Raw genomic sequence first — 26,701 nt, 5'->3', positions numbered from 1 at the left:
TATTTACAGTGTCTGTTTTTCTGGTTGAAATGAGATATAAATAATCTACCAGACTTAAAAAAAAAAAGTACAAATTTCCATGTTATTTTGTCTAAAAATAAATGTCCAAGGTTCCTTTTGTTAAACAAGAAATTATCTAATCTGAAGTAACAGGTGGTTTTAATTTACAGATGAAAGGTTTCTAAAGAACCATTTATTGATTTATTTAGCTATTTTAATTACAAGTGTTCTAAACTTTTTTTAACAGTAATCAGAAATTCTGAGGTAACAAACAACAACAAAAAAACATTTCCAAGGATTTTTCTTCAGAAAACTGCTCCATAAATGAGCAGTCCTGTGACACGTTTGTTTGTACAGATCAGTGGTTTATTTCTACACCGATCCATTTTGTACAGATCAGTGGTTTCTGCCAATAGTCTTCCGTGTTTGGCCCGACGCATCGTTCCTATTGGACAACGCAAAGGTATGTCACAGCTCAAAAGCTAGAAGAAGCAGCTCAGAAGACTAGCTGTCGTAGGCTAGCCCACTTACCAGCAATGCAGACAGCGCCAGGTTTATCTCCTCCACTCAGGGTGTAAACTTCATCAATTGGCCCTGAAGCAGCAGGTGGACGTTTTCGAAAAAAAAAAAATCTAAAACCGAGGCCTGTTTTCATTTTATCTGGTAATAACTTTCTCCAGCATTCTTCTTGTTTGTGTGCGGCTTTCTTGCTGATTAGCTGGTAGCCCCGCCCCCATCTGTCTATGAGCCAATTAAAACTCTTGTATAGCAGAGCGAGCGGGAGTGGGACATACGGTGCACTCTGCAGTGATGGACGCCTGATGGCTGTCTTTTAAAGGGAGAAAATAAAATTACAGTCAATAAGCGCTTATTTTATTTACACTGTCACGTTCCCTGGGGCAATTTAAAGTGGGTAGACGGAAATTCCCGGTCATTTTAGGTGAGTAGACGGCGTCTACCTGCGTTCCACGTAGACTACACCACTGCCTATGTGGGATGCATGACACGGGGTAAATACTGGCCCTTTGGCAGAGCAGCCTATGGGTTGCCGTGGAGCCATGTCACTTCCGGTGACATAGCCAATCTGTAGGCGAGAATTTGTACTTCCGTTACTGGCCGCACGATGAAAACAAGCTCGGGCTGCATTGATTGTCCATTGAAATCAGCTGGTTTTGTTTTGTCTCTAACTTGCTTCTAACAGCCAGCTGACAGCTCTCATTGCCTGAAACGATGAGATTTATACAACAAGCTGACCTGAAATGAACATTAAACATTAAATTGACTTTATTGATGAGTCTGTCCCCTTTGAAAAGTAACCAAATTACATGTATTTGTATTGAGCTCGGTGATGTTTTCATCGGCCAGAAATGGCCAACAGAGGGCGCTCGGTGTAAAGTCCGCGGCAATCCATACACCCAGGTTTGACTTGGTGTCAAACCCTGTCTAAATGACCACTCTAGTTTTCGCATTTAATCTGACATGTGATTTATGCAAGACATGCTTGTCTGCCTCACAAGTTAATGTAACAGCGTTTTCGGTGGGTTCCAGCCGTAAATTACACTTTTGAATAGTTCAGTTAAAGCTCCTCCTGGAGCTCCACCGGTGACCGCCACAGGGCTTGTTGATGTACTGCCCTTGTTTTACTCTGAAGGGTCAGAGCGGAAGTGCTGCTGTATAATTGATGTGTTTTGACGCTTTGCCTGCGGAGAACAGCAGCGGGGGAAACAGGCGGACTGCGGGAGGAGGAACTGTTCCATAACACAGTACAAAATGGGTGTCGAAATCGAGACAATAACCCCAGGCGACGGTAAAGCGGCGACAGAAAAACATAAATGCCTCTTTAAAAAAAAAAAAAAAAAAAAAAAAAAAAAAAAAAAATATATATATATATATATATATATATATATATATATATATATATATATATATATATATATATATATATATATATATATTTATATATAACTGAAGGTTTGGTGTGTGTTGGTGTCAGGCTCGTGGCTGAACTGTGCGGTGTGTCCGTTATGTTCAGCGCCTCTTTGCTGTCTCTGTCTCCACAGGAAGGACTTTCCCCAAAAAAGGACAGACGTGCGTGGTGCATTATGTAGGTGAGTTTGTGCGCGCAGAGACAAAGTGTGCACATTAATGTGTCGTTGCAGATGATTGTTTGTGCTCATAAACGCTGTAGCAGTGACTGTAGAGGGTAAAAGAAATGAGAGCAATAACTGGGTCCTTCCAGGAACGTTGTCTTCCAGCAGGCAGGGATATTTCACTGGGGCAAAGAGGCATGATGGTCCCTGCCTGGGCTGCGTAAGAATTTAACCCCTTCACTGCCTCTGCACACATGCAATTGGATGGATCTAATCAAATGAATGGATAGAGGAGATATTAAAGTCCAAGTTGTAAAACAATGCATGCATCTTGGTTGAGAGCTGTTATCAGCAGATAATGGTGCACAAAAAAAAAATTATATATATATATATATATATATGTATATATATATATATATGTATATATATACATGGTACTGCCTGCAGGATTTAGGCCCAGACAGACCAGACAGGTCTTAAATCCCGTCTGATTTGCAGCGCTTGTCTTTGTGTGGCTTTCTGGTTTGGGGGGGGGGGTTGGTGGCGTGTAGGTGAGCGGATTATAACTGTCCGGGCGACTGCACAAACAGTACACTCACTGGGATATTAACCTCATATTTCTCAGGAATCAGACAGTGTAACACATAGTAATCTTGGGTGCCGGACTGCAGCTCATGATAAATATCATTCTCTGTTAATTTCCTGAAATGTGGTGAAGCCGATGGCTGGTTTACAGACAGACATGAGAGTTGATGCCTACATGGCTTGGATACAGGGCTGTTAAAAAGTCAACTTTTTTTCCCCTAAAAAGTCATGTTTTTTCGGATTTAAATAAACTTTTATTGATTTGTTTTGATACAAATAATATCATTAGTTATAATCTTTATTGACATGTTAAAATGTAAAGGTACACATAAAACATGTACAAGTACCATAAATTAATGGTACTGATTTCATATTTCAGTGATGTTTTAAGTACTGATTTCTAAAAGAATAATTTTTGATCATTTTTTACAGCAATTTAAATCATACCACTGCTCTTGTTTGTGTCACACAGTGTTACGTTGTTACATTTACAAGTACACAAGGCACTGGAATTGACCTCGTGAAAGTTTAATACCACCCCAAATCAGAAATAGTTGGGATGAAATGGAAAATGCAAGTACCCCTTCTCCTTCAGTGATCCCTGTACATACTTTGAATTTTGTTTCATTGCAGACAGTATGAACCCAAGATATTTCATGTTTTGTATTGTCAACTTTACTTCATTTGTTAGTGTACATCCATTCCTGCATTTCTGGCTTGGAACACATTCCATATAAAGTTGGGAGGGGGCAAGTTAGAGCTAGTAATTATGAAGAACTAAACATAAATTAAGATCAAATAAACATTAAAAAATAAATGTCTAAATACATGTATTTTTTGTCTTCATTTATACATTTATTTATGCTTTGGTACATGTATTTATACATTTAGACATTTATTGATACTTTTATACTTGTATTTATACTTATACATTTATTTATACTTTAATATGTGTATTTATACATCTAGACTAGTGATGTCAATTGATTAACATTTTTAATCACTAACTCATGGCTAATCACACATTTAAAAAAATATTTGATCCAAGCTGTTTTTTGTATTTGTAATCATTGTTTTCTGGAGTATACATCACACCCCTTTCACTGTATTACTAGTGTTGGGAAGGTGTCGTAGCACGGACCCACAACAGGGGGCGCAAATGAACGGACAATGAATAAGCCAAAAAGTAACAATTTAATGTTGTGATAATACACAACTAAATACACAGAAATTGCAAAGTCAATTGACACCAGGTGACGTGTGGGCAGGCTCGAAGATAGAAGACCCCCGACGAGAGAGAAGCCGCGTCCCACACGGCTTCCACCACCAACGGTTTGAAGAACACCGGAGCCGCCAAGTCCCGAGTCCCCAGGTGGCCTCTGTCTTCGGCTGTCGACCCTGGTACTGCTGGCAGAAAGCAGAGACAAGATGAATGAGTGTGAGTCCGCACACTCAGTAATCCACAGTCTGTACACAGTTAGGAGGGAGCACCTCCACCTCCAATCACACACTCGTGCAGCTCCTGGTTAACCACTTATCTGGTTTGGAGTGTGAGGCGAAGCCGTCGCTGTCACACCAAACGCCAATCCCACAGACAAGGAAAACCACCAGGAAAACGGCTGCAACAGAAGTTCAGATTATTACACAACGTATGTGTCAGCAGAGAAATTACCTCTTCAGTAGTCGATTTCTCAGCGAGGAGGTGGAGTTGCAGTCCGGCCTTTATGGTGATGATGATGATGATGAACGAGTGACAGCTGGTGCAGAGGATGAATGACAGCTGTCACTTCTTCTGGGTCTGGCGCCCTCTCGTGCTTGGAGCCAGCACTCCAAGCAGGGCGCCATCTGGTGGTGGTGGGCCAGCAGTACCTCCTCTTCAGCGGCCCACATAACAACTAGCTCTTTAACTTGAGATTTTTGTGAATTGTTGTTGTGTACTTTTTATTATTAGCATTTATTCTTTTATTATTAGAGTTTATTTTGTTTAGTGGTTTGATTCCTGGTAAAGTGCTGTATCAATAGTCATTATATTTCTTATTGTTCGTAACAAATCTGTGATTTTTATGTATACAAGTCACATCTGCGTATTAGACGCAGGACCTCCCAAACTAATAAAAAAACAAAACTGCAACTCATACTTCAGAACGTACTGTATGTACTTATTGTTTTAATTTACAGATTTTTGTTTGTTTGTTTGTTTTTTGTCTCATCAGTTTCACTTTGTACAGAATTGTAGTAGTACAACTAGGACACTCAGACACTCTATTATTCATTCCAGATTGAAACTGGATGTGGACCATTTGGATGTTATTCTCCAAATGAGTAGCCAGAAATCTTAAAATAACAGTAATGTCCCTAGATTCCATCTTGTTTTATGGCTTCTGTAATATTAGATCCAAGATCTTGATGTTTCACGACAATGGCATGTCCACCACAGTACTGGTGAGTGGCACAAAAACTGAGTCCTTCATTGTTCAATCAAGAGTAAATCAGGGCTGCATCGTCGTCCCTACGCACTTCATCATCTTCATGGCAATAATCTTGCACCTTATCAAGGACAAGGCGTCACCATTAATTGACATCATGTACAGAACAGATGGAAAACTCTTTAACCTCATCTGACTGGGAGCCAAGAGGAAAATCACAACCACTTCGCTCCTGGACTTCCAGTATGCTGATGACAGCAGCGTGTCATCCTTTATGAAAGAAGTCTTCAGAAATTCCTTGAAACCTTCGGCAAAGCCTACTCCAAGCTTTGACTTCATATCAACCTTAAGGAGACACAGATTCTGTATCAGTCTCCACCCATCATGGTCAATCCAATGCTTCCTGCTGTGAAGCAGCACGGGCAACATCAATAACGAGATCCAATACTGATTCAAGTGTGCGGGAACTGCCTTCAGCCGGCTATGAACCTGTGGTCTCCACAAGGAGACCTTTGACACTAGACAAAAATCCTTGTACATAAAGTCATTATCATGTGACCCCCTACTGTACGGATCTGAGATGTGGACCACCTACAGTCACCACCCGAAGACCCTTGAGCGATTCCACCAATACTGCCTGAGGGCTATCCTCCGCATCAGGTGGGGAGACTACCGTACCAACATCAGCGTCCTGGCTGAAGCCAAGCTCCAGAGCATTGAGTATGTCATTATGAAGAACCAGCTTCGGTGGGTGGGTCACGTTGTTAGGATGAATGATGGCCAACTTCCCAAACAGATCTTCTACTCCCAGCTGAGTGAAGGAAAACAGTCAAGAGAACAGTAGTAGAAATGCTACAAGGATCTCCTGAAGCAGAACGTCAAGAGCTACTCCATCGACTACAAGACCTGGGAAGAACATGGGCCAGCTGTGTAGCAATGATCCACACAGGAGTATAACTCTTCAAAAATGGCATGCTAACAGTACAGAGAAGAAAACAGAACGAGAGAGTGCATGATCCTGACCGGCAGACGCTTCCCACAGCAACCGTGTGCAGTGTCTGTAAGAAACGGTGTACATCACGACTGGGCCTGTTCAGTCATCTTGGCGTCTAGCATCCTGTCCGGGAATTGACCAAGTGGCCATCTTCCTCTGCACTGAGGGATTGCCACTATAAATGTGTCTAATGCTTTCAAGACTGATTTATGTCTTTTATTTTCCTGTGTGCCACTATGATCTAATATCAGCACCTCTTATGCTAATTTCATATTTTTTCCTGAAAAAACATTGTCTACATTGTCTTTTTTTAATCTAACCAATAATACAAAGGCTCAATAAAATTCTGGGGTCTATTTGCTTTTTTAACGGCAAAGACATAACTCTGATTTAACATTATGTAACTTGCAGAGCTGTATATTTTCTTGTGCACAGTGGCATGTTTTAGGTAGAGAAAAATCAGATGGGATTTTTTGTATTTCTTCCCCCGCCTCTTTTTTGTGTATTGCAGCATCTGCAGGATTTCCCCTTTGAGCGTCTCGCTTCCTGACAGTATATAAAGCAGCCTTGAAATGCAACAGAAAAAAGGATGTTCCAACAAGGCTTTTTGTAGAATGAAAATGGACATTTAAATGAGATTATTATTCACATCACTACTGTGTTTTGTGAAACATATTCATGTGCATATAGTATTTACCTAACTGTAAAGCTGCAAGGGCCATTGGGTCAAATGCTTATCCCTGGATTCCGTAGTAGTCATTTACATGTGAGTGGATGATGCAGATGACGTACCTCATCCAAGGACACAAATGGGTGCCATGACCGGGATTCAAAACCAGATCTGTACTGTAGGTAGTCCAGCTCCCATCCCACTCAGCTTCCCAGTTAGCTTCAATTCACAGGGTTTAACAAAAATATCAACATATTATGAAAAGACAGCCATTTTTCATGGACAATCCATCTGATTTCGGAGCCCATAAGTAATTTTGATAAACTAAATATACACCATTTTAATATAAATCATCAGTTTTACAAACATTTTCTTTGGATAGGTTAGAGGATGGATATATGAAGTCTTTGACTTTATTTACATCAACCATTAATAAATGCAAACCATAGTAAATTCATCTACAATAGGCAGTTCTCAAAATCTCAGTGACCGGCAAGGAGGCTAGTGATGGAAGCCACCAAGATACCATGACAATTCAGAAGGCATCATAGGCTTCTGCAGCTGTGACTGGAGAATCTACAGAGTGCAGCTTTTGTCTGTTGTGCCACCAGACATAAATTCATGGCTGAGTGGATCAAAGAAGCAATTTCACATATAAAAAACATAATGAAACCTAGGCCTGAATCGGCCATGTGCATTCTGGCAACGTGTTATTGAAATGTCATGTTTTAGAGCAATGTAGCAGATAAGTCTAAACATGACAGTTGACTTGGCGAGTGCAGTGCAGTGAAGAGTTGGTGCTTCATCTTCTGGTCATGGTGGGAAGCTGTAGGTAAATTCAGAAGTCTTACAGCTTGAGGGAAGAAGGTATTCTAGAGTCTGGCTGAGCTTGTCTGGGTACTGTGGTATCTTCTGCCAGGTGTGAGGCGGGTGACAAATCCAGTAACGATACAGCTGGTCAGGAAAATAATACCATCAGCATACAGTCTTGAGAGTCTTGCAGGCACAAACATTGATCCAAATCAATAAAACATAACCATCAAAGGACTCAGTATGTGCATAGTTGCTGAGCTGCAACATTTCTTTCTCTGCATGTTGTTCCTAGTGGTTTTGTTTTGTTTTTGTTAGTATGGCTAAAGCGGCTGGTCACCCCATTGAGTCTGGTCTACTTGAGGTTTCTTCATATAATCAAAACAACTGAGGATACTTTTCCTATCACTGTTGCCAATGTGCCCGCTCAGGGTGTAAGTAAGGTTTAAACCTTATTTGTGTGTAGTGCCTTGGGGTGCCCTATAGCCTCGTTTCCACCAACTTCCAGGGTCAGTATGGTATGGTTCACAATGGTTAAACATGGCTTAGCTTGTGTTTCCACTGCCAGCAGTACCCTTTGTTTGGTAGGTGGAGTATGGCAGACATTGACATGTGTGTCATTGAGATGGGCAACATGACATCATAACCTTGTTCCTCTGCAATGATCACCAGGAAAGTCTGCACCTCCTGGTTTGATCAAGCATGGCTGCTTTTCACTGACATTCTTTGGTGCCTGGATATTTAAAATGCTGTGTATATTTTCAACAGGATTCTGTATAGTTCGTAAGCTATCGCAGGGTGATAACATGTTCCTTTGTTGCTATGAGCAAATCAGTGGACAGCAGTGGGTTAGTTCCTTCCTTTTGTTACCGTTCCTTTATTTTGGTACAAATGCAAAAACCAGTACTCCCAAAATACCACTGCCTTCATCAAGCTGTTCCAGTAATTGTCTGTCATCAGGAGTGTAGTCCACAAACACTTGAACAATTCACTACTGAGTTACAGAAATTTCCTTATGTGATGATGGTTTGTCCTCGTGCCAGTAATCGCTTTCCTTGTCCTCAGGTCTTTGGTTTTACTTAAAGTGTTAGAACAAATCAAATTTGTGTGACCCATACTGTGGAGGAAGCACCTCTTTTGGCATTTAACTCTTGTTCCTCGCCTATGATTCGAACTCCACCTTCCGCTGTGATTGTACTTGTTCTACATGTGAGCTACCCATGTGTAGTGCATATAAAAACATGCCATCAGTTATATCTTTAATATCGCAGGATGACAAATTCTTATAGTGGGGAGAAGATTTACTGGTATATCATGGATAATATTATAGGTACTTCCTTGGGGGTCTTCTTTCATCCTTCCCCTATCTCTTTTTATACTTTTAGGCTCCCTGACAGATGGACGAAAGTTTGATTCATCCCGTGATAGGGACAAGCCTTTCAAGTTCAAGATTGGCAAGCAAGAAGTGATCCGAGGCTGGGAAGAAGGCATTGTGCAGGTAAGCTGGTGCACTTATAAAATACAGTGTACCTGTCCCTTTAAGGTGCTCTTTGGAAGACAATGTAGTTCCACCATTTGTTAACTTTGATTCATTAAACACAGTATTTACACATTCTGGAATTTAAACTCATTCTTTGGAAAGCATGTCTGAAGAATACAGTTTAAAAAAATCTATTTGAGGGATACTAGAAAAAGTATCTAACAAATAGTGCTCAGAATTAGTGCTGGGTTGAAAAGGTTGATTCATCAATTTTAAATTGATTCTCATTTTAATTCCCACAGATCGCTTCATACATCCAAAGATCGATGTCAAATATACACACACACACACACACACACACACACACACATATATATATATATATATATATATATATATGCACTTCTCGCCAGAGTAATAACAGCATGCCTGTAAAAATTACGCTGCAGTTGGACCGTTACGCTGTTTATTGCCATAATATTGCCATAATCCGACGCAGTCGGGAGGAAAAGAGGCGTCAGCAGTGTCAGAACACATCTGGACTGCCTTGTGCACACCTACAGGATGGAGCCCAAAGATATTTCAGACAGCAGTCAGATGACACAGACTGCTGTCAGACGCCACCAACATTGGAGCTGTCACTCACGCAATCAAATTGCCGCTTGTCCTCACATTCCCAGCTCTGAACTGCCCTCTCATCAGTGACTACGTTTACATGCAGCCAATAACCCTTTCATAACCGGAATATTAGCAATAACCCAGTTGCGCACGGCTATGTAAACACCCGCAAAAACACGAATATGCTCATATTCCAGTTTTTAAAAACCTGAATATGACCGCTGGGTTACTCCTTTTCTAAAACGAATATCAGGTCATATAAACGCGAATCAGGATATCCCATAGAAAGGAACATTATTTTGTGTTCTGTGCATGTCCTATCCGCAAGGAATCTTGGTCTTTTGAGTACAGCAACTACTTGTATGCGGCGTGCGCAACCCACCAGACACCACAGAAGCAGAGGTAAACAAGCATGGGGAAATCCAGACGCAGCAGCACAGCACCACACTTTTGGAGCGAGGAGGAAACTGAGTACTTCATTAGTATCGTGAAAGACATGAATATAATGTCTTTTATTGACGGTAGAAAGAGGAAGAAGAAACGGAAATGACGCATATTTGCGTCATGACGTTCTCCGTGCGTCTGGATGTTGTCCATGCATCGCTGTTTAGATGGGGATATTCCAAATGATACCAGTGACCATTATACAGGAGTAACTCTGTCTGCTTAAGCATGTAAACGGGTTATTCCTAATGATTCAGAAACCGGAATATTGACCTTAACCCGAATATTAACGGCATGTAAACGTAGTCAGTGTGTGTCTCCCATGACCACCTGGCCTCACAACAAGTCGTGATTCAGCAGCACAAAATATACATTAATCTATTGGTTTGTGATATTGTGACGAAAGTGTTATGTGCAGACGCAGGTTGAGGAGCGGACCAACGTCTGACCGAACCCAGCGCTAAATAACCAGAAAGCGGTTCCACAAACAAAACGATTTTATTTCCCCTCCAGTGCAGTAATTAGTGTACAACATAAATATTTGGTTTGTCTGGCGGAGTGAAGGACGGCGCGCTCTCCAGCGCCCAAAAGAATCGAAGCCTCGGCGCTTCTGGACTCAGATTCACCGCCAAACACCCCCCAGGTGGACACGACAAACTGACTCTGTGAAGGATGGAAAAGGTGAGGTAAGTCAACAGAGCTACAGCAAATATCCTTCAGAGGCGCACACTATCAGCAACACATTCAGGTCTGAATTTAAGCTTTATGTAAATGAGCAGCTTCTCACAACAGGTGGAGGATCATCAGTCCGTATGCCACGGCAGTGAGAAGCAAACTGCACAATTCTCATCAATGTTCAAATATACTGCGTAACAAAATGCCAAATTACTATTAACGATCATTCAGACAATAATCACCTCTGATGTGTGCTGACAGCATGTGTCCCTCACCCGTCCTCCTTCACAGGCACGATGTGTCAAACCCTGGCACGGTCCTCAGCGTCTCACAAATGAACGTCACAAGGTCGAGTTCCCGGCAATTCTGCTTGAACCACTCATGGCTTAAATGCAGAACGCCATCTCATTATCTGCTTCAGCTGAAAGTCTTTAAGTTTGCACGTGAGCATCATCCACAGGTGCAGCTAATAATGCTGATGAGGGTGAAGGACTCTTCTGCCAGCACCTTCTCCACAGACAAAAACCAGTTTGCATACCACCTGGAGAGCAAAGAAAAGAAAACAACACAAAAACATCCAGCCAAACCCCCCAACACACAACAGTACCCGCCATCAACGGGAAGCCTCCCGGCGACCGAACAGACCAGGCCCGAGAACAACACCTCCCTCCGGGGTCCATGACAGAAAGCAGACAGCAGGACAGGGCACCGCAGCTGGAAGGCCGGCTGGCATCAACAAAAACCCCAAAAAAGTCCCATATACAACCCAACATAGAAGAAAAACACAAAACCCACCCAAACCCTCCCCAGGGGACCGTCCCATCCAACCCCGGGAAGAAAAGAAAAACTCCCAAATGCAATAACCCAACACAGCCCCAACAACACAATACAAACATAAATTCACAAAGAAAATTAACAAACAACCCCCCCCAGAATGATATGCAGAGCCCCCCCCCCAAGAAGACCTTTACCGCCAGTTCCAGGAGAGACAACCAAAACTGGAATCTTACAGAGGTCCCCAGGTTTACACGGAGTAACAGCGCCCCCCAGAGGACCGTACCATCAACCCCAGGAGGTACCCTCCCCACAACCCAGGAACCCCAGACCCGGCCACACTTGGTTAATCGGCCCCACAATCAATTCCCCCCCAGAGGACCATCCCATCGACCCTGGAGGTGGAACCTGGAAGGAAACATAACAACACAAAAATCCAACCCCCGGCGGACTTCATTAAAACACCCCGGGGGCAAAATAAAACAACTGTCAAACCCTGTTACCCCCCCCAGCACCCCGAAAGACCCCAGATCACTCCCAGAGCCTATCGTTAGCCCAATTTTGGCGAATGGCACAAAACTACTAGGCTGGGGAAGGAAACAGGAAAAACTAACCCGGTGCCATCCCCGAAGCGCAGCGGAAAACCAGAAAGACGTCCGGTGCCCCAACCCGACCATACCACCAGCCTATCGGGAGAGGTGGAACTACCGAAATGGTGAACGGCAACAGATCGGCCCACCACTCCGACTGAGGTATGTTCCCACTGCACCACACCCCGATAACACCAATGACGAACGGTCAAAGGCCCACCAGGGCTGGAGAGGAACCGGGCCCTAACCAAACCCAAAAAAACGCCCCTGACAACCCCCCCTAGGTGCAGAGGTTTTCTGAGATACGCTCAGCGTAACCAACCTACACCACCCCACAACCCAAAAGACAAACGGTCTCAGAGCAATGTGAGGTTGGGGTTAGGGAAGCAGGGAAATAAAAAACAACAAAACAAAACGACCCAATCCTCAAACAGAAAATACTTAAGTCCAAATAATGAAAACAAACGATTACCTGAGTCCAGCCGAGCTCCGAACTGCCAGTCGTTCACTCCACCAGAACCGCCTCTAAATCCCCAAACAATTTATAACCCCTTACAAAAAAAAAACAGAAATAGCCCAAATAACTAAACAACCAAAGGTTTTTTTTTGTTTTTTGTTTTTTTTGTGTCCATTATTATGCCTGTCCCAGAACACCTGGAGATACGTCATCACTATCTTTCTTGACGCTTATGTGACCGGGGCAATACGGCGGCTTCAGCTCGTCCGAGCTGCATGGGCTCATCCGCAAGAGGAGCCAGAGGTCCCGTCGGAGGAGTCTCAGTGGGGCAAAGAAGAGGCAGCCCAGATCTGTGTCGGGGAAAGCCCTGAGACGAAAAAAACCCGCTCTGATGTCTGCCCTCTCTCGCGTCCACGCTCCTTCATCCGATCATCTAGACGAATAACCAAAGATATTAGTTCATCTAAATCTTTTGGTTTGTCACGGACTGCTAGCTCGTCTTTTAATGAATCGTTCAAACCATCCACAAACACTCCTCTTAAAGCTGCGGAATTCCAACCGGACTGAGCAGAAAAAATTCGGAAATCCACGGAATAATCCGCCACACTCCGCCTCCCCTGCCTGAGATTCAGCAACCATTGGGCAACGGTATTTGTTTTCACCGGATGGTCCAAAACCAAGCGGAACTCCCGGGAGAAATCCTTAAAGGATCCTAACAATGGAGAGTTATTACTCCACAACGCAGTGACCCAAGCTAAGGCGTCACCTCGGAGCACATTTGTCACATATGAGACACGGCTACCATCAGAAGAGAAGGAAGCCGGTCGCTGAGCAAAAAGCAGAGAACATTGCATCAAAAATGGAGCACAGGCTTCAACGTTTCCCGCATAAGGCTCCGGATGACAAATGATTGGTTCGGAAGCCGAATCTCTGGGTGACGGAGTTATCTGCACCGGTATCGATGGTGCCGCAGCTGGAGCAGCAGGAAGCGGAACGGCTTGCGCTGCAAGCTCCGTAACGCGGGCATCTGTTTGTTTAATTTGGTTTGCGAGATGCTGTAATTGCTCCCATATTTTCTCCAAGTGTTCTTGAACTCTTTCAGCAAATGGAACCGCTTCTGCCGCTGGGTCCATTTTGGAATGGCTGGGAACTACTGTTATGTGCAGATGCAGGTTGAGGAGCGGACCAACGTCTGACCGAACCCAGCGCTAAATAACCAGAAAGTGGTTCCACAAACAAAACGATTTTATTTCCCCTCCAGTGCAATAATTAGTGTACAACATAAATATTTGGTTTGTCTGGCGGAGTGAAGGACGGCACGCTCTCCAGCGCCCAAAAGGATCGAAGCCTCAGCGCTTCTGGACTCAGATTCACCGCCAAACACCCCCCAGGTGGACACGACAAACTGACTCTGTGAAGGATGGAAAAGGTGAGGTAAGTCAACAGAGCTACAGCAAATATCCTTCAGAGGCACACACTATCAGCAACACATTCAGGTCTGAATTTAAGCTTTATGTAAATGAGCAGCTTCTCACAACAGGTGGAGGATCATCAGTCCGTACGCCACGGCAGTGAGAAGCAAACTGCACAATTCTCATCAATGTTCAAATATACTGCGTAACAGAATGCCAAATTACTATTAACGATCATTCAGACAATAATCACCTCTGATGTGTGCTGACAGCATGTGTCCCTCACCCGTCCTCCTTCACAGGCACGATGTGTCAAACCCTGGCGCGGTCCTCAGCGTCTCACAAACAAACGTCACAAGGTCGAGTTCCCGGCAATTCTGCTTGAACCACTCATGGCTTAAATGCAGAACGCCATCTCATTATCTGCTTCAGTTGAAAGTCTTTAAGTTTACACGTGAGCATCATCCACAGGTGCTGCGAGTCAGTAGGCCTGCACATGAACATCCTCCACAGGTGCAGCTAATAATGCTGATGAGGGTGAAGGACTCTTCTGACAGCACCTTCTCCACAGACAAAAACCAGTTTGCATGCCACCTGGAGAGCAAAGAAAAGAAAACAACACAAAAACATCCAGCCAAACCCCCCAACACACCACAGAAAGCGCCTCATTTTCGTCACGGCAGCATAAATTCATTCTAATTCATTCCGTGATGGCTGAATGAAATTAAAATGGTTATGTTTAGGGTTGGGGGAAGGAGTAGGGTTAGGTTATGGTTAAGGTTAGGGTTGGGGGTAGGAGTAGGGTTAGTAATAGTGAGTTAAAAAAAACGTGATGAAAATTTGACTCCTTTCGTGACGGGAAGCACAAACAAAAGGTGAGACTGGACTGCACATGACGGAGTGCGTGCAGGTACGTGCGTAGAACAGGCGAACCAAACAGCATGCGAGTGTGTGGACAGATGAAGTGTCCACTCAGCTGTGCACGTGTGTTCACAATGGCTGACTGAGCCGCTACACGCGTGCGCACGCGGTGCGTGTGTACAACGGGTGATCAAAGCAGTGTACAAGTGTGTGGCTGAAATGTTTGGTCAGCTGCGTGAATGTGTCTTCATAAACACTGTGCCAGCCACTCCGCGTGTGCATGTGGGGCGCACATGCGTGCATGCGCGAGCACAGGAGCTGTCCATCCAGAGAGCGCACAAACAAGTTGACAACTGTCAATGATCATCTGCTGTTGTATAGTCCGGTCAGTATATGAGGTCTATTAGAAAAGTATCCGACCTTATTATTTTTTTCAAAAACCATATGGATTTGAATCACGTGTGATTGTGTCAGCCAAGCTTGAACCTTCGTGCGCATGCGTGAGTTTTTTCACGCCTGTCAGTTGCGTCATTCGCCTGTGAGCAGGCTTTGAGTGAGGAGTGGTCCACCCCTCTCGTTGTTTTTTCATTGTTTAGGAATGGCTCAGAGACTGCCGCTTTGCTTGATCAAAATTTTTTCAGAAACTGTGAGGGACATCAAAGTGGACACCATTCGAGAAATTCAGATGGTTTTTGGTGAAAATTTTATGGGCTTCAAAGAGATTACGGAGTGTTACTGTCGCTTTAAGGACGGCCCAGAGCGACTGGTGGTACGCCGCGCTCCGAAGCCGCCATCGACAGGCTGAGCGACCATTTCATTTCTAAACGGATGGCTGTATGGATCCGTGACCATCGTGTGCAATTTCTCTGGTTATCACAAGAGCTGGACATCAACCATTTTACGGCAGATTTCACTTTTAACAAGAGATTTTGTCATGGAAAGCCGAGCGGAGGCTTCGCGCGTCACGATAGATTCGCTACTGGAGCGAGACAAAACCACCTCCATTTTGGTCTCACAGGACGGCTTTGAGATGGCGTTCAGACAGCTGTCGGTGGTTTTTCCATCGAGTGATTATCCGAGAAATTGTGGATGTGCCTGGACATGCCAGAACATGTCCTGTGAGGCTTCATCATGGCGTTGCTTTGCGCCATGCGACACCGCCGCGACGCGCATAATTCCTCCGCACGTCTGTCTCAATGTGCTGAAAAGTGCTGATGTCCACGTCTTTTCACAATTCCTGTGCTAGCCAGATGACATCCCGGATAAAACACAGCATCCAGTTTGGAAATGAACTGCACATTCCATTGTTACAGGAGTTTTTGTCATGGAAAGAGGAGCGGAGGCTTCACGCGTCGCGGCGGTGCTGCATGGCGCAAAGCAACGCCGTGATGAAGCCTCACAGGACATGTCCTGGCATGTCCAGGCACATCCACAATTTCTCAGATAATCACTCAATGGAAAAACCACCGACAGCTGTCTGAACGCCAGCTGTCTGAACGCCATCTCAAAGCCGTCCTGTGAGACCAAAAAGGAGGCGGTTTTGTCTCGCTCCACGAATCCATCGTGACGCGCGAAGCCTCCGCTCGGCTTTCCATGACAAAATCTCTTGTTAAAAGTGAAATCTGCCGGAAAATGGTTGATGTCCAGCTCTTGTGATAACCAGAGAAATTGCACACGATGGTCACAGATCCATACAGCCATCCGTTTAGAAATGAAATGGTCGCTCAGCCTGTCGATGGCGGCTTCGGAGCGCAGCGCACCACCAGTCGCTCTGGGCCGTCCTTAAAGCGACAGTAACACTCCGTAATCTCTTTGAAGCCCATAAAATTTTCACCAAAAACCATCTTAATTTCTTGAATGGTGTCCACTTTGATGTCCCTCACAGTTTCTGAAAAAATTTTGATCAAGCAAAGCGGCAGTCTCTGAGCCATTCCTAAACAATGAAAAAAACGACGAGAGGGGTGGACCACTCCTCACTCAAAGCCTGCTCACAGGCGAATGATGCAACCGACAGGCGTGAATAAACTCACACATGCGCACGAAGGTTCAAGCTTGGCTGACGCAATCACACGTGATTCAAATCCATATGGTTTTTGAAAAAAATAATAAGGTCGGATACTTTTCTAATAGACCTCGTATACTTGCATTGCTAGATTACTTGCATTGTTTGATGTTATTTGTCTGGCTGGACTCCTTAATGCTGCTGAACTGCTGCTGGCAGTGCGCCAACTTCCCACATGTGCGCAACTTACAGATGCAACCAGTGGACTTTCTCTTTTCTCTTTTTTTAAACTCTTTTTTGTTGTCATTTTACTTGGTACACATCTTAACACAGCTGTAGTTGGATTATCTTTGTGGGACGGCACTTCACATGGGATTTATTCATACCAGAAGTGGATTATGTATTTGTCATCTGATCGACGTTGCCCGCACACAGCACAGCCGGCAAAACATTAACACATCATACCTGCTGCAGACTTTAGGATGTGAACGTGTAATAATACGTGCGTTACAGCAGTGACATCCTGTTCAGCTGCGTTGTTGGCACTGCACCCAGCCTCTGACATGCGCACAGTGCCACATACATGTTATTACATAACAACATTTGCTTCACCCTCCCTGGCCGGGGTCCAGTGGAGGTGAACAAACGTGGCACAGCATGTCAGCAGGCTTTGCTGTGACGATCGATCTCAGATCTCAATCAACCACGATCAGATCGTTTCAGATGTCGTTTTGATGCCGTCAGAATATGTAAACTGCGGTCAGATGGTCCTCAGATTGCACACAGACCGCCGTCGGATAGGTGTCCCATCTCGACAGCAGAGGTTTTGAACATTTGCATCACACTTGGGGCCGCCGGCCAATTTTGATCAACTGTGTGGATTTCCACAGATGGCTGTCAGAATGTTTTGTACTGAAATCAGACACTTTTTGGATGTCATTCTGACGCCATTCTGCGTGATTCCAGCTATGTGTGACAGGGGTATGACTACCAGGACTGTTGTTGCGGACAAGAAAAGAGAATCGTCCACCGTTCATAATTTACACAGTAGTTTTTTTTTTCTTGTTCCTTATAATGTGCCATTTCTGTGGGACAGCGCATGAAGGTTCTCTGGGGTGGACTGTGTGAGAACTTTTCCCATAGCCATGTTCTCCTGTTGCAGGGGAACTTAGGAGAACTTTCCCCCAGCTGCAGGAAAACTTTTGTCATAACCACGTTCTCCTGCAGCAGCATGCCGCATAGCAAGTGCTGCATGCGCAAGTTTTGTAGGGGAGGCTGGGGCCATTATCCTCAAGAAAATTTAAAATATATAACTCTCTGAAAACACTATTGCCTGCATTTTGAGGGCCAAATTTTGTGAAGTAGTATTAATATGTTGCATAACTATTTGCATAACTACTACTTTTCCTGGTTCTCTCCCTCAGTCCCAACCAGTCCCAGCAGAAGACTGCCCCTCCCTGAGCCTGGTTCTGCTGGAGGTTTCTTCCTGTTAAAAGGGAGTTTTTCCTTCCCACTGTCGCCAAGTGCTTGCTCACAGGGGGTCGTTTTGACAGTTGGGGTTTTTCTGTAATTATTATATATGGCTTTGCCTTGCAATATGAAGCGCCTTGGGGCAACTGTTTGTTGTGATTTGGCGCTATATAAATGAAATTGATTTGATTTGATAACTAGACAATCAGGTAACAGCTAAAAAAAAAAATGGTTTTAATAACAGTAATCCAAATCGGTATCAGATCAGATTGAATTGAATCAAAATAATCTATTCTGAATCTTAAGAATCGGAATTGAATCAATTCTTGAAATTTGAATCGATACCCAGCCTTACTATAAATAGCTTCAGCAGTCATGACTTTGATAGAAAAAATAATAATTTGGAGTATAAGAAAGAAATTACTTTGCTGCGTTTTTTTTTGGTTTTTTGGTTTTTTTTGGTCAAATTTGTCAAGGTTCCTTTTAACCCTGTTTACTGTGACTCACATTGCAGGGATGCAGCTCTGTCCTGCAGCATTTAGAGCAACCTCATATGTTCTGAACAAATGGCAGAGCACATTATACAGTAAATTATCTTGAGAAATAATATCGCACTTTTTTATTATTCAATTCTTTCTTGGGGCCAACTTTATGTGATTCATAATTTTTCCCCTTAAGTGTACCATGGTTGGGGCAGCACAGTGGCTTAGTTTGTAAGCACTGTTGCCTCACAATGAGAAGGTCCCAGGCTCACTTCCCACCTGGTCCTTTCTTTGAGGAGTTTGTGTGTTCTCATCATGTTTGTGTGGGTTCCCTCTTGGGTGTTCCAGCTTCCTCCCACTTCCAAAGATGTAGGCTGGGTGAATTGGTGAGTCTAAATTGCCCGTAGGTGAGAGTGTATGAGTTTGTCTGTCTATGTGTGCCAGCCCTATGACGGACTGCCGGCCTGTCCAGGGTGTATCTTGTAACTATGGCTACTAGGGGATAATAATTACAAGACAAAATCAGTGCTCCATTTGGTAAAATGGATAGACCTTAGAGGGTCTTGGTGAACCCCAATCATGTCTGAGACACACTCATTCAAGTTAACATAGACATAAGAAAGTGTGATTGGACCATTGTCACTGTGTAATTCACTGGAGTTTATCATCAAACATCAACTGCATAGAGTTTATTTACGTCATGAAGTCAACTTCATGTGTCATGACTCCTATTGTCACTGTTCTTTTTTCTTCTTCCACCAGATGAGTGTTGGTCAGAGAGCCAAGCTGACTTGCTCGTCTGACTACGGCTATGGTATGAAAGGCCACCCAGGCGTTATCCCCCCTAACGCCACCCTCATCTTTGACGTTGAGCTTCTCAGTTTGGAATGAGACAAATTCACAGCCAACGTTTTGTTTGGTGTAAGTAATATTCAGCCAGTTAACATGTGGTAAACCATGCAAGCTGGTGTTTACGTTTTACCTCCTTAACACTGGGAGGTCCAAGCTTTTCTCTTCTACCTGTAAAGCCCACGGAGAGTCAAATGACCCCAAGATCCCCTGTGGAGAGCTACTTCTGTTATGTAAACAAGGAAGTCTCAGAACACCTCAGGGGAGGGGTTGACTTGGCTAGCCACATTCTTGTGTTTGCATATTTGCTGTCTGTGTGCCTGCTTAGCTGAAAGGGCTGCTGATTTGTGCTTAGGTGGATAAATAACTTTACCCTGGGGGAGAGATGAAATTTTGTTTTCTGAATTGTATTGAAATGCGACAGGTATACTTGTGGCAAATGCAGAAAAGACCTTCCATGGCAGTGTGGGGACTGTTAGTCATTGTGAGTGACTGTAACCTGTACCTATTGTATATATTTTGGTTTTCTGGTGTGTTTTTGGTACATTTTGGTACATTTCAATAAAATCCAGAAAACAAAGTTTTCTTTTGGTGTGTTTTTTGGTACATTTTGGTACATTTCAATAAAATCCAGAAAACAGTTTTCTTTTGGTGTGTTTTTTGGTACATTTTGGTACATTTCAATAAAATCCAGAAAACAAAGTTTTCTTTTGGTGCGTTTTTTGGTACATTTTGGTACATTTCAATAAAATCCAGAAAACAAAGTTTTCTTTTGGTGTGTTTTTTTGGTACATTTCAATACAATTCAGAAAACAAAATTTCATCTCTCCCCCAGGGTAAAGTTATTTATCCACCTAAGCACAAATCAGCAGCCCTTTCAGCTAAGCAGGCGCACACAGACAGCAAATATGCAAACACAAGAATGTGGCTAGCCAAGTCAGCCCCTCCCCTGAGGTGTTCTGAGACTTCCTTGTTTACATAACAGAAGTAGCTCTCCACAGGGGATCTTGGGGTCATTTGACTCCCCTGTGGGCCTTAGAGGTAGATTGGTCATTGAGGTAGATTGGTCATATCAGATCTTCATTATTAGGGGGGTGTCTTTCCTTTATAAACATATGTAGTTACATGGGCTATGATACGATTCAGGAAAGATTAGGCATGGGCCACTTTCCAGTTTCAAGTATACAAAGTATACCATGATTTTAAAAAGTCACAGTTTCAAAACTGCACCAACGTCCCATCATATTGATTGATTTTATTTAGTGTGATACAATATAATACTTGATTTAGTGCTGACATTCATTTTCTCATTAGAATAAGCCAAAAGTGGCATTGTTTACCTTCACATACAGTTATGGTTGTGACCCAAAAACCAGGATAGAACTCCAAAGCAGGGAGGCTGAATAGATGAAAGGAAACCAGAGTTATTGTACAGGGACAAATGCTGCAGAAATAGTGTATATTGATATGGAGATCTGCAGAGTGGAGGCCCAGCCCGCGTTGCGGTGGAACAGGGAGCCGCAGCCTTATGAGACCAGGTGTGCAGGTGGAGACCCAAGGAGAGGAGTTGGTGGTAGTTCATGGTCCAGGTGGCCCCATGTGGAGCTGACGGAGAGTGGTGTCACTGCAGAGGAGGAGAGACAGCATGAGGGCACCAGCTCACAGTCACTCAGTAACCAATGCAGAACAGATGGCTGTAAAAATGCCAGGCGTCAGAACGCAGAAAAAAAATGCAGTTTGCAAAACAGTGAGTCAAAAGACACTGCGACGGAACACAGACAGAAAGGCTCTATTCAGAAATAGAGAGCTCAGGATACCAGGTAGTGAACACTGAGTTTCTGGCGCCGATGAGCTGTTGAACCAGGGTTTATATGGCGGCAGGTTGATTGCAGACAGGTGTGTTCATCAGCTCCACAAGGAATGCCACCTGGAAAGAGAGAGAGAGAGGGAGAGGGAGAGAGCAGAGGAGCAGGTACCAGGACGACACACAACACATACCTGTCACATATTTCATGAAAAATCACGTAACCTTCAGGTTTTTACTGGTATGTTCAGGACATTGGCACTGCCTCTGTTCACACTGGGGGCAGCACCACATACAGTAGCAGAAAGCATAGCATAGAAGAAGCCCAGAGGAAGAAGCTAGTTGTTGTTAGAATAAGCATATAGCATGGCACAGGTTTCCCATTCTGAAGAGGCGTGATGGTAATTAACAAATTGTGAACTGAACATAAGGTGGAAATGGATACATTTATCCATTAAACTGTACCACTATCACACATGTTGATTTTGTTTTAATTTCATAAAGTTAATGTTCCTTTGACCAGCCTCACAAGAGCCCCAGACCAGCGTTTTAACTTTTACAAAAGTTTGAAGACATGGAATAAAAGTGAAACAAGCTTAACTCAACCATTTATAATGCTATCGAACCATTGACCAGATAATACGTAGTACATTTAGATTGATTCAGGGGTCCATGTATCCATGTAATTGTATCTAAAATTGATTTTTGATTTATATCAGTTTATTTTACACATCTAATTGTTATTATTATTATTATTATTATTATTATTATTATTATTATTAATAATAATACAACAATATATATATATTTTTTTTTTTTTTATTTTGTTATTGCAATAGAATAAGACACTTTGCAAAGATGTTGGTCACAGCCATTTTACAAGAAAACAAAAGAGCTAAAGAGTCACTTATTGAGATTAATTACGTCCTTCAAACGGGTTGAAGAATTGATAATTAGAATCTTATTCATAAAGCAGTTTCAGGTAGCAAATCTCAAAATGCTGTAATTGTGAAAACAAAACACGCGATTGAAACAGAAATAGAAAAATGTAACAACCATAAGAACAGATTAAATACCTAATACAAAAATAAACCCAACATGCAGACCAACAAAATTAAAAAGTAAATCATGAGTGGCATGGTGGCTTTGTGGTTAGCACTGTTGCCTCACAGCAAGAAGCTTGTGGGATCGCTTCCCACCTGGGCCTTTCTGTGTGGAGTTTGCATGTTCTCCCCGTGTTCTTGTGGGTTCCCTCCAGGTGCTCCGACTTCCTCCCACTTCCAGAGACATGCAGGTTAGGTGAAATGGAAACTTTAAGATTGACCATAGGTGTGGTTGTGTTTGTCTATGTATATGTGACCCTGCGATAGTCTGGTGTCCTGTCCAGAGTGTACCCCACCTCTTGCACTATGACTGCTGGGATAGGCTCTAGCCCCTCCCTGGGACCATTAATTGGAGTAAGTAGGTATTGAAAATGAATGAACGAATGAAGTTAAATTATATACTAAATATAATCAGTGTAAAACAAATATGGTATGAGGTTGACCTTGATAGGGGTCTTTCTAACATCCGTGGGCAGTCTGTTCCACTAAATTGGAGCACAATATTCTAAAACTCTGGCGTTCTGACTTCTTGTTAAAGCTTGGAACACAAACTATGCCTGCATCCCAAGACACTGCAAAAAAACAAAAAGATAGTTGGTACACAAGGCAAGTTCCTTATGATAAGAGAGTTCACAACCATTAATGATTTTGTAAGAACAGAACATTAAAATCAGATCCCACATTTCCAAGAAGCCAAAGAAGGGAGGCCAATCAGACTTCCTCGATCTAGTCAGAACTGCATTAGCTGCATTCTGACTCATCTGTAGATATTGCACACTCTTGTGGTGCACCAAAAAAAAAATACAGTAATCAATTCTGTTGGATACAATAACATGAATCTCTGTCGCAGCATCTGCCATGGAAAAGACATGTAATATCTGCAGTGTTTTGCAGGTGAAAATGGGCAGCATTAGCCACCTCTCTAATATACAGTTCAAAGGACAATGTTGGATCAAAAGTCATACAGTATGAAAGTGTCTGTGCCTGGCAGGACCAATAATGATCATCTCAGTTTTCTTTGAGTTCAGAAGTAGGAAATTACACAACAGCTCCCAATGTGTGGGTGAAATGAATGGAAATCAGTAGATGCTAGCGGGTGGGTAGTCACTTTCCACCAGCACAGACCATGAACTCAGCTAACCTACGATTATCAGAAGTTCAGTGAGCCGACTCGTGTTAGACATTTTATTATTTATGTAAGTGCAGCAGATAATGGTCACATTTAATGAAGGCTCTGAGGTTGTCACTCCCTGGAGTATTTACTTGCACATGTGATTGAAGTATCTTACTTACAGGTTCTTATGTTGTACTAATTAGGCTTGTTACATAAATATGGAAATATAGAATATGATATTATGGATATAAGGGTTTCTTTCACTTATAAAAGGCTCTTGTTAAGCAGCTGAATTATAAATCTTTGTAAAAACTTTGTAAAGTGACAGAGAAGTAATCAGGCAAGGAGTTGCTCACTCTCTTCACGCTATTGAAGTTAAATGAATGGAAATCAATACGTCATTTACTGATAATTACAGTGCATCTGCAAAGTAAAATCACCTCACTTGTCAAGGGCGGCTCTGCAGCCCACAACGGCCTGCTCACCAATCACTACATCTGTGAAATCAGTGGACAAAATGTTATGGGACTCAAGGTTAGACATTTGATTCTGTAAAAGCCAATTTTCTGCAGATTGTTTTTCACTGATATGGTGACCAGCTTGGTCGACTCGGGAGAAAGACTTTAATCCAAAATCAACAAAAGTCTTCTGAACAAAAGTAGGTGATTCTGTGTCTACTTGTTGTTGTTTTAAGAAAATAGATTTGAAATTTTGGTTGGTCAGAGCTGGGACTGATTCTCAGCTGTGTGTCTGTGTCCGCAGATAGGACACTACATCAGCATTGTCTCAGTCCACCCAGCTGTAAATTGGTATGAGTCCAGGGCTCCCGCTAGAAATTTAGAGCATGATTGCGCGAGAGGTCAGTTCAGGTGCAGTGCACCCTCCACCACTTAAAAGGGAGAAGCTCAAGCGTTCTGCCTTTTTCAAATACCAGTAGATGCTTCACCTCTTCTCTCCACCCCCCCCCAACTGCAGTCGTCGATCGTAGCATCCTGGAGGTTCCAACGTTTTTCCGATTGCTCCTCCTCTGGTGCAAAGATGGTGTTCACCGCTAAAGATGCTGTAGAACTCCCCCCCCCCCCCCCCCCCCACCAAAATAGTCTTCTGATATGCACACTCTAAAAAGTAATTCAGTGGCTTTATATATAGATATATCACGGTAAGAAACAGCTATACTGACTTAATAAAATCTCTGAAATAGATACAACTGATTGTTTGAGTTGGACATACCAAATGAAATGCCTAAAAATTTAACAGTTCATTTTATATTAACTTTACATTTATTATTTGACTTTTTTAAATTAGCATTTGCTTAAGAAATAATTTTTTTGAAATATACTTAATTTGTTTTGTAAATTTCATTCAGAATATTTGGAAAGGACTTATATACTTAATATTTTTACAACCCCAATTCCAGTGAAGTTGGGACGTTGTGTAAAATGTAAATAAAAACAGAATACAATGATTTGCAAATCCTCTTCAACCTATATTCAATTGAATACACCACAAAGACAAGATATTTAATGTTCAAACTGATAAACTTTATTGTTTTTGTGCAAATACGAGGTCTGTCCGTAAAGTATCGTACCTTTTTATTTTTTTCAAAAACTATATTCGCGCGTCACGACCGATTCGCTGATGAAGCGAGACAAAGGAACACCTCCGTTTCGGCATGTTAGAGGACAAGTTTGGACATGTCCAGCTCTCCACAAGTTCTTTTATACTCACTCGACTGGTAAGCACTGAAAGCCGAGATAGACATGTCCCAACTTGTCCTCTAACACGTCGAAACGGAGGTGTTCCTTTGTCTCGCTTCATCAGCGAATCGGTCGTGAAGCGCGAAGCCTCCGCGCGGCTTTCCATGACAAAATCTCTTGTTAAAAGTGAAATCTGCCGGAAAATGGCTGATGTCCAGGTCTTGTGATAACCAGAGAAAGAGCACACGACGGTCTCGTATCCACAGAGCCATCAGCTTAGAAATGATCCAGTGGTTTGTGCCGCATCGTCGCAGCTCGCAGAGCGGCGCACCGACCGTCCTTTAAAGGGGTCCTTAAACCTGTAATTAAAGTCCTTATTCTCTGTGAAGCCCGTAAAATTTTCACTGAAAGCCAGATAAATTTTTTGAATGGTTTCCAGGTGCCAGTCTCTAACAGCTTCTGAAAAAATTCTGATGGAAAAAAAGTCCTTTTCATTCCGCCATTTCCAGACAATGAAAATCCGACGAGGGGGCGGGACCACTCCTTCCACAAGGAGTGCTCACAGGCGAATGACGTCACCGACAGGCGTGGAAAAACTCACGCATGCGCACGAGGGTTCAAGCATGTCTGACGTAAAAACATATGAATGAAATCCATATAGTTTTTGAAAAAAATAAAAAGGTACGATACTTTACGGACAGCCCTCGTATGTGCTCATTTTGAAATGATGCCTGCTACACATTTCAAAAAAGCTGGGACAGTGGTATGTTTACCACTGTGTTACATCACCTTTCCTTCTAACAACACTCAATAAGAATTTGGGAACTGAGGACATTAATAGTTGAAGCTGTGTAGAATAGAATAGAATAATTCTTTATTGTCCACCGATGTGGAAAATTGTCTTCGGCTCACCAGCACAAAAAAGACAGAAAAACAGTCATAAAACAGTCATACAAACACACGAATAATACAAAAATAAGATACATAAAATACATGGAAGTAAAGGAAGAAGTAGAATAAGACCTAGTAAGATAAATAAAACGTACAGTGAGATCTAATAAAATCAAATAAAACAGAAGTAAAGCAGTTCGGGTTTAATTTGTGGAGTGGTCACTTTTTTGAGTTCATTATGGTGACGGCATTTGGTATAAAAGATTTTTTGAAAGAACCTTTGGCCAGAGGAGCTCTGTAGTGCCTCCCAGACTTCAAGAGCTCAAACTGACAGGACAGAGGATGAGAGCTGTCTGCCAGGACTCTCTCAGCTTTCCTCCTCATCCTGTCAGTGTAAATGTGG

General features: G+C 42.9%; 1 protein-coding gene across 1 annotated transcript in view; it reads left to right on the top strand.

The window, feature by feature from the left end:
• Positions 1–1,655: 1,655 nt before the first annotated feature.
• The window catches only part of fkbp1ab (FKBP prolyl isomerase 1Ab), a 31,655-nt gene continuing 6,609 nt past the window's right edge, over positions 1,656–26,701 (top strand). Inside the window, exons 1-4 of the mRNA XM_034172126.1 lie at positions 1,656–1,807; positions 2,061–2,108; positions 8,961–9,073; positions 19,603–19,761. Of these exons, the coding sequence (XP_034028017.1) occupies positions 1,771–1,807; positions 2,061–2,108; positions 8,961–9,073; positions 19,603–19,731 (327 nt within the window). The 5' untranslated portion in view covers positions 1,656–1,770 and the 3' untranslated portion in view covers positions 19,732–19,761. The remainder of the gene's footprint in view (positions 1,808–2,060; positions 2,109–8,960; positions 9,074–19,602; positions 19,762–26,701) is intronic.

Source organism: Thalassophryne amazonica, chromosome 6, assembly GCF_902500255.1.
Source record: "Thalassophryne amazonica chromosome 6, fThaAma1.1, whole genome shotgun sequence".
Lineage (NCBI taxonomy): Eukaryota > Metazoa > Chordata > Actinopteri > Batrachoidiformes > Batrachoididae > Thalassophryne > Thalassophryne amazonica.
The sequence above is the reverse complement of the archived record's forward strand: the minus strand, read 5'-3'. Positions and strand labels throughout refer to the sequence as shown.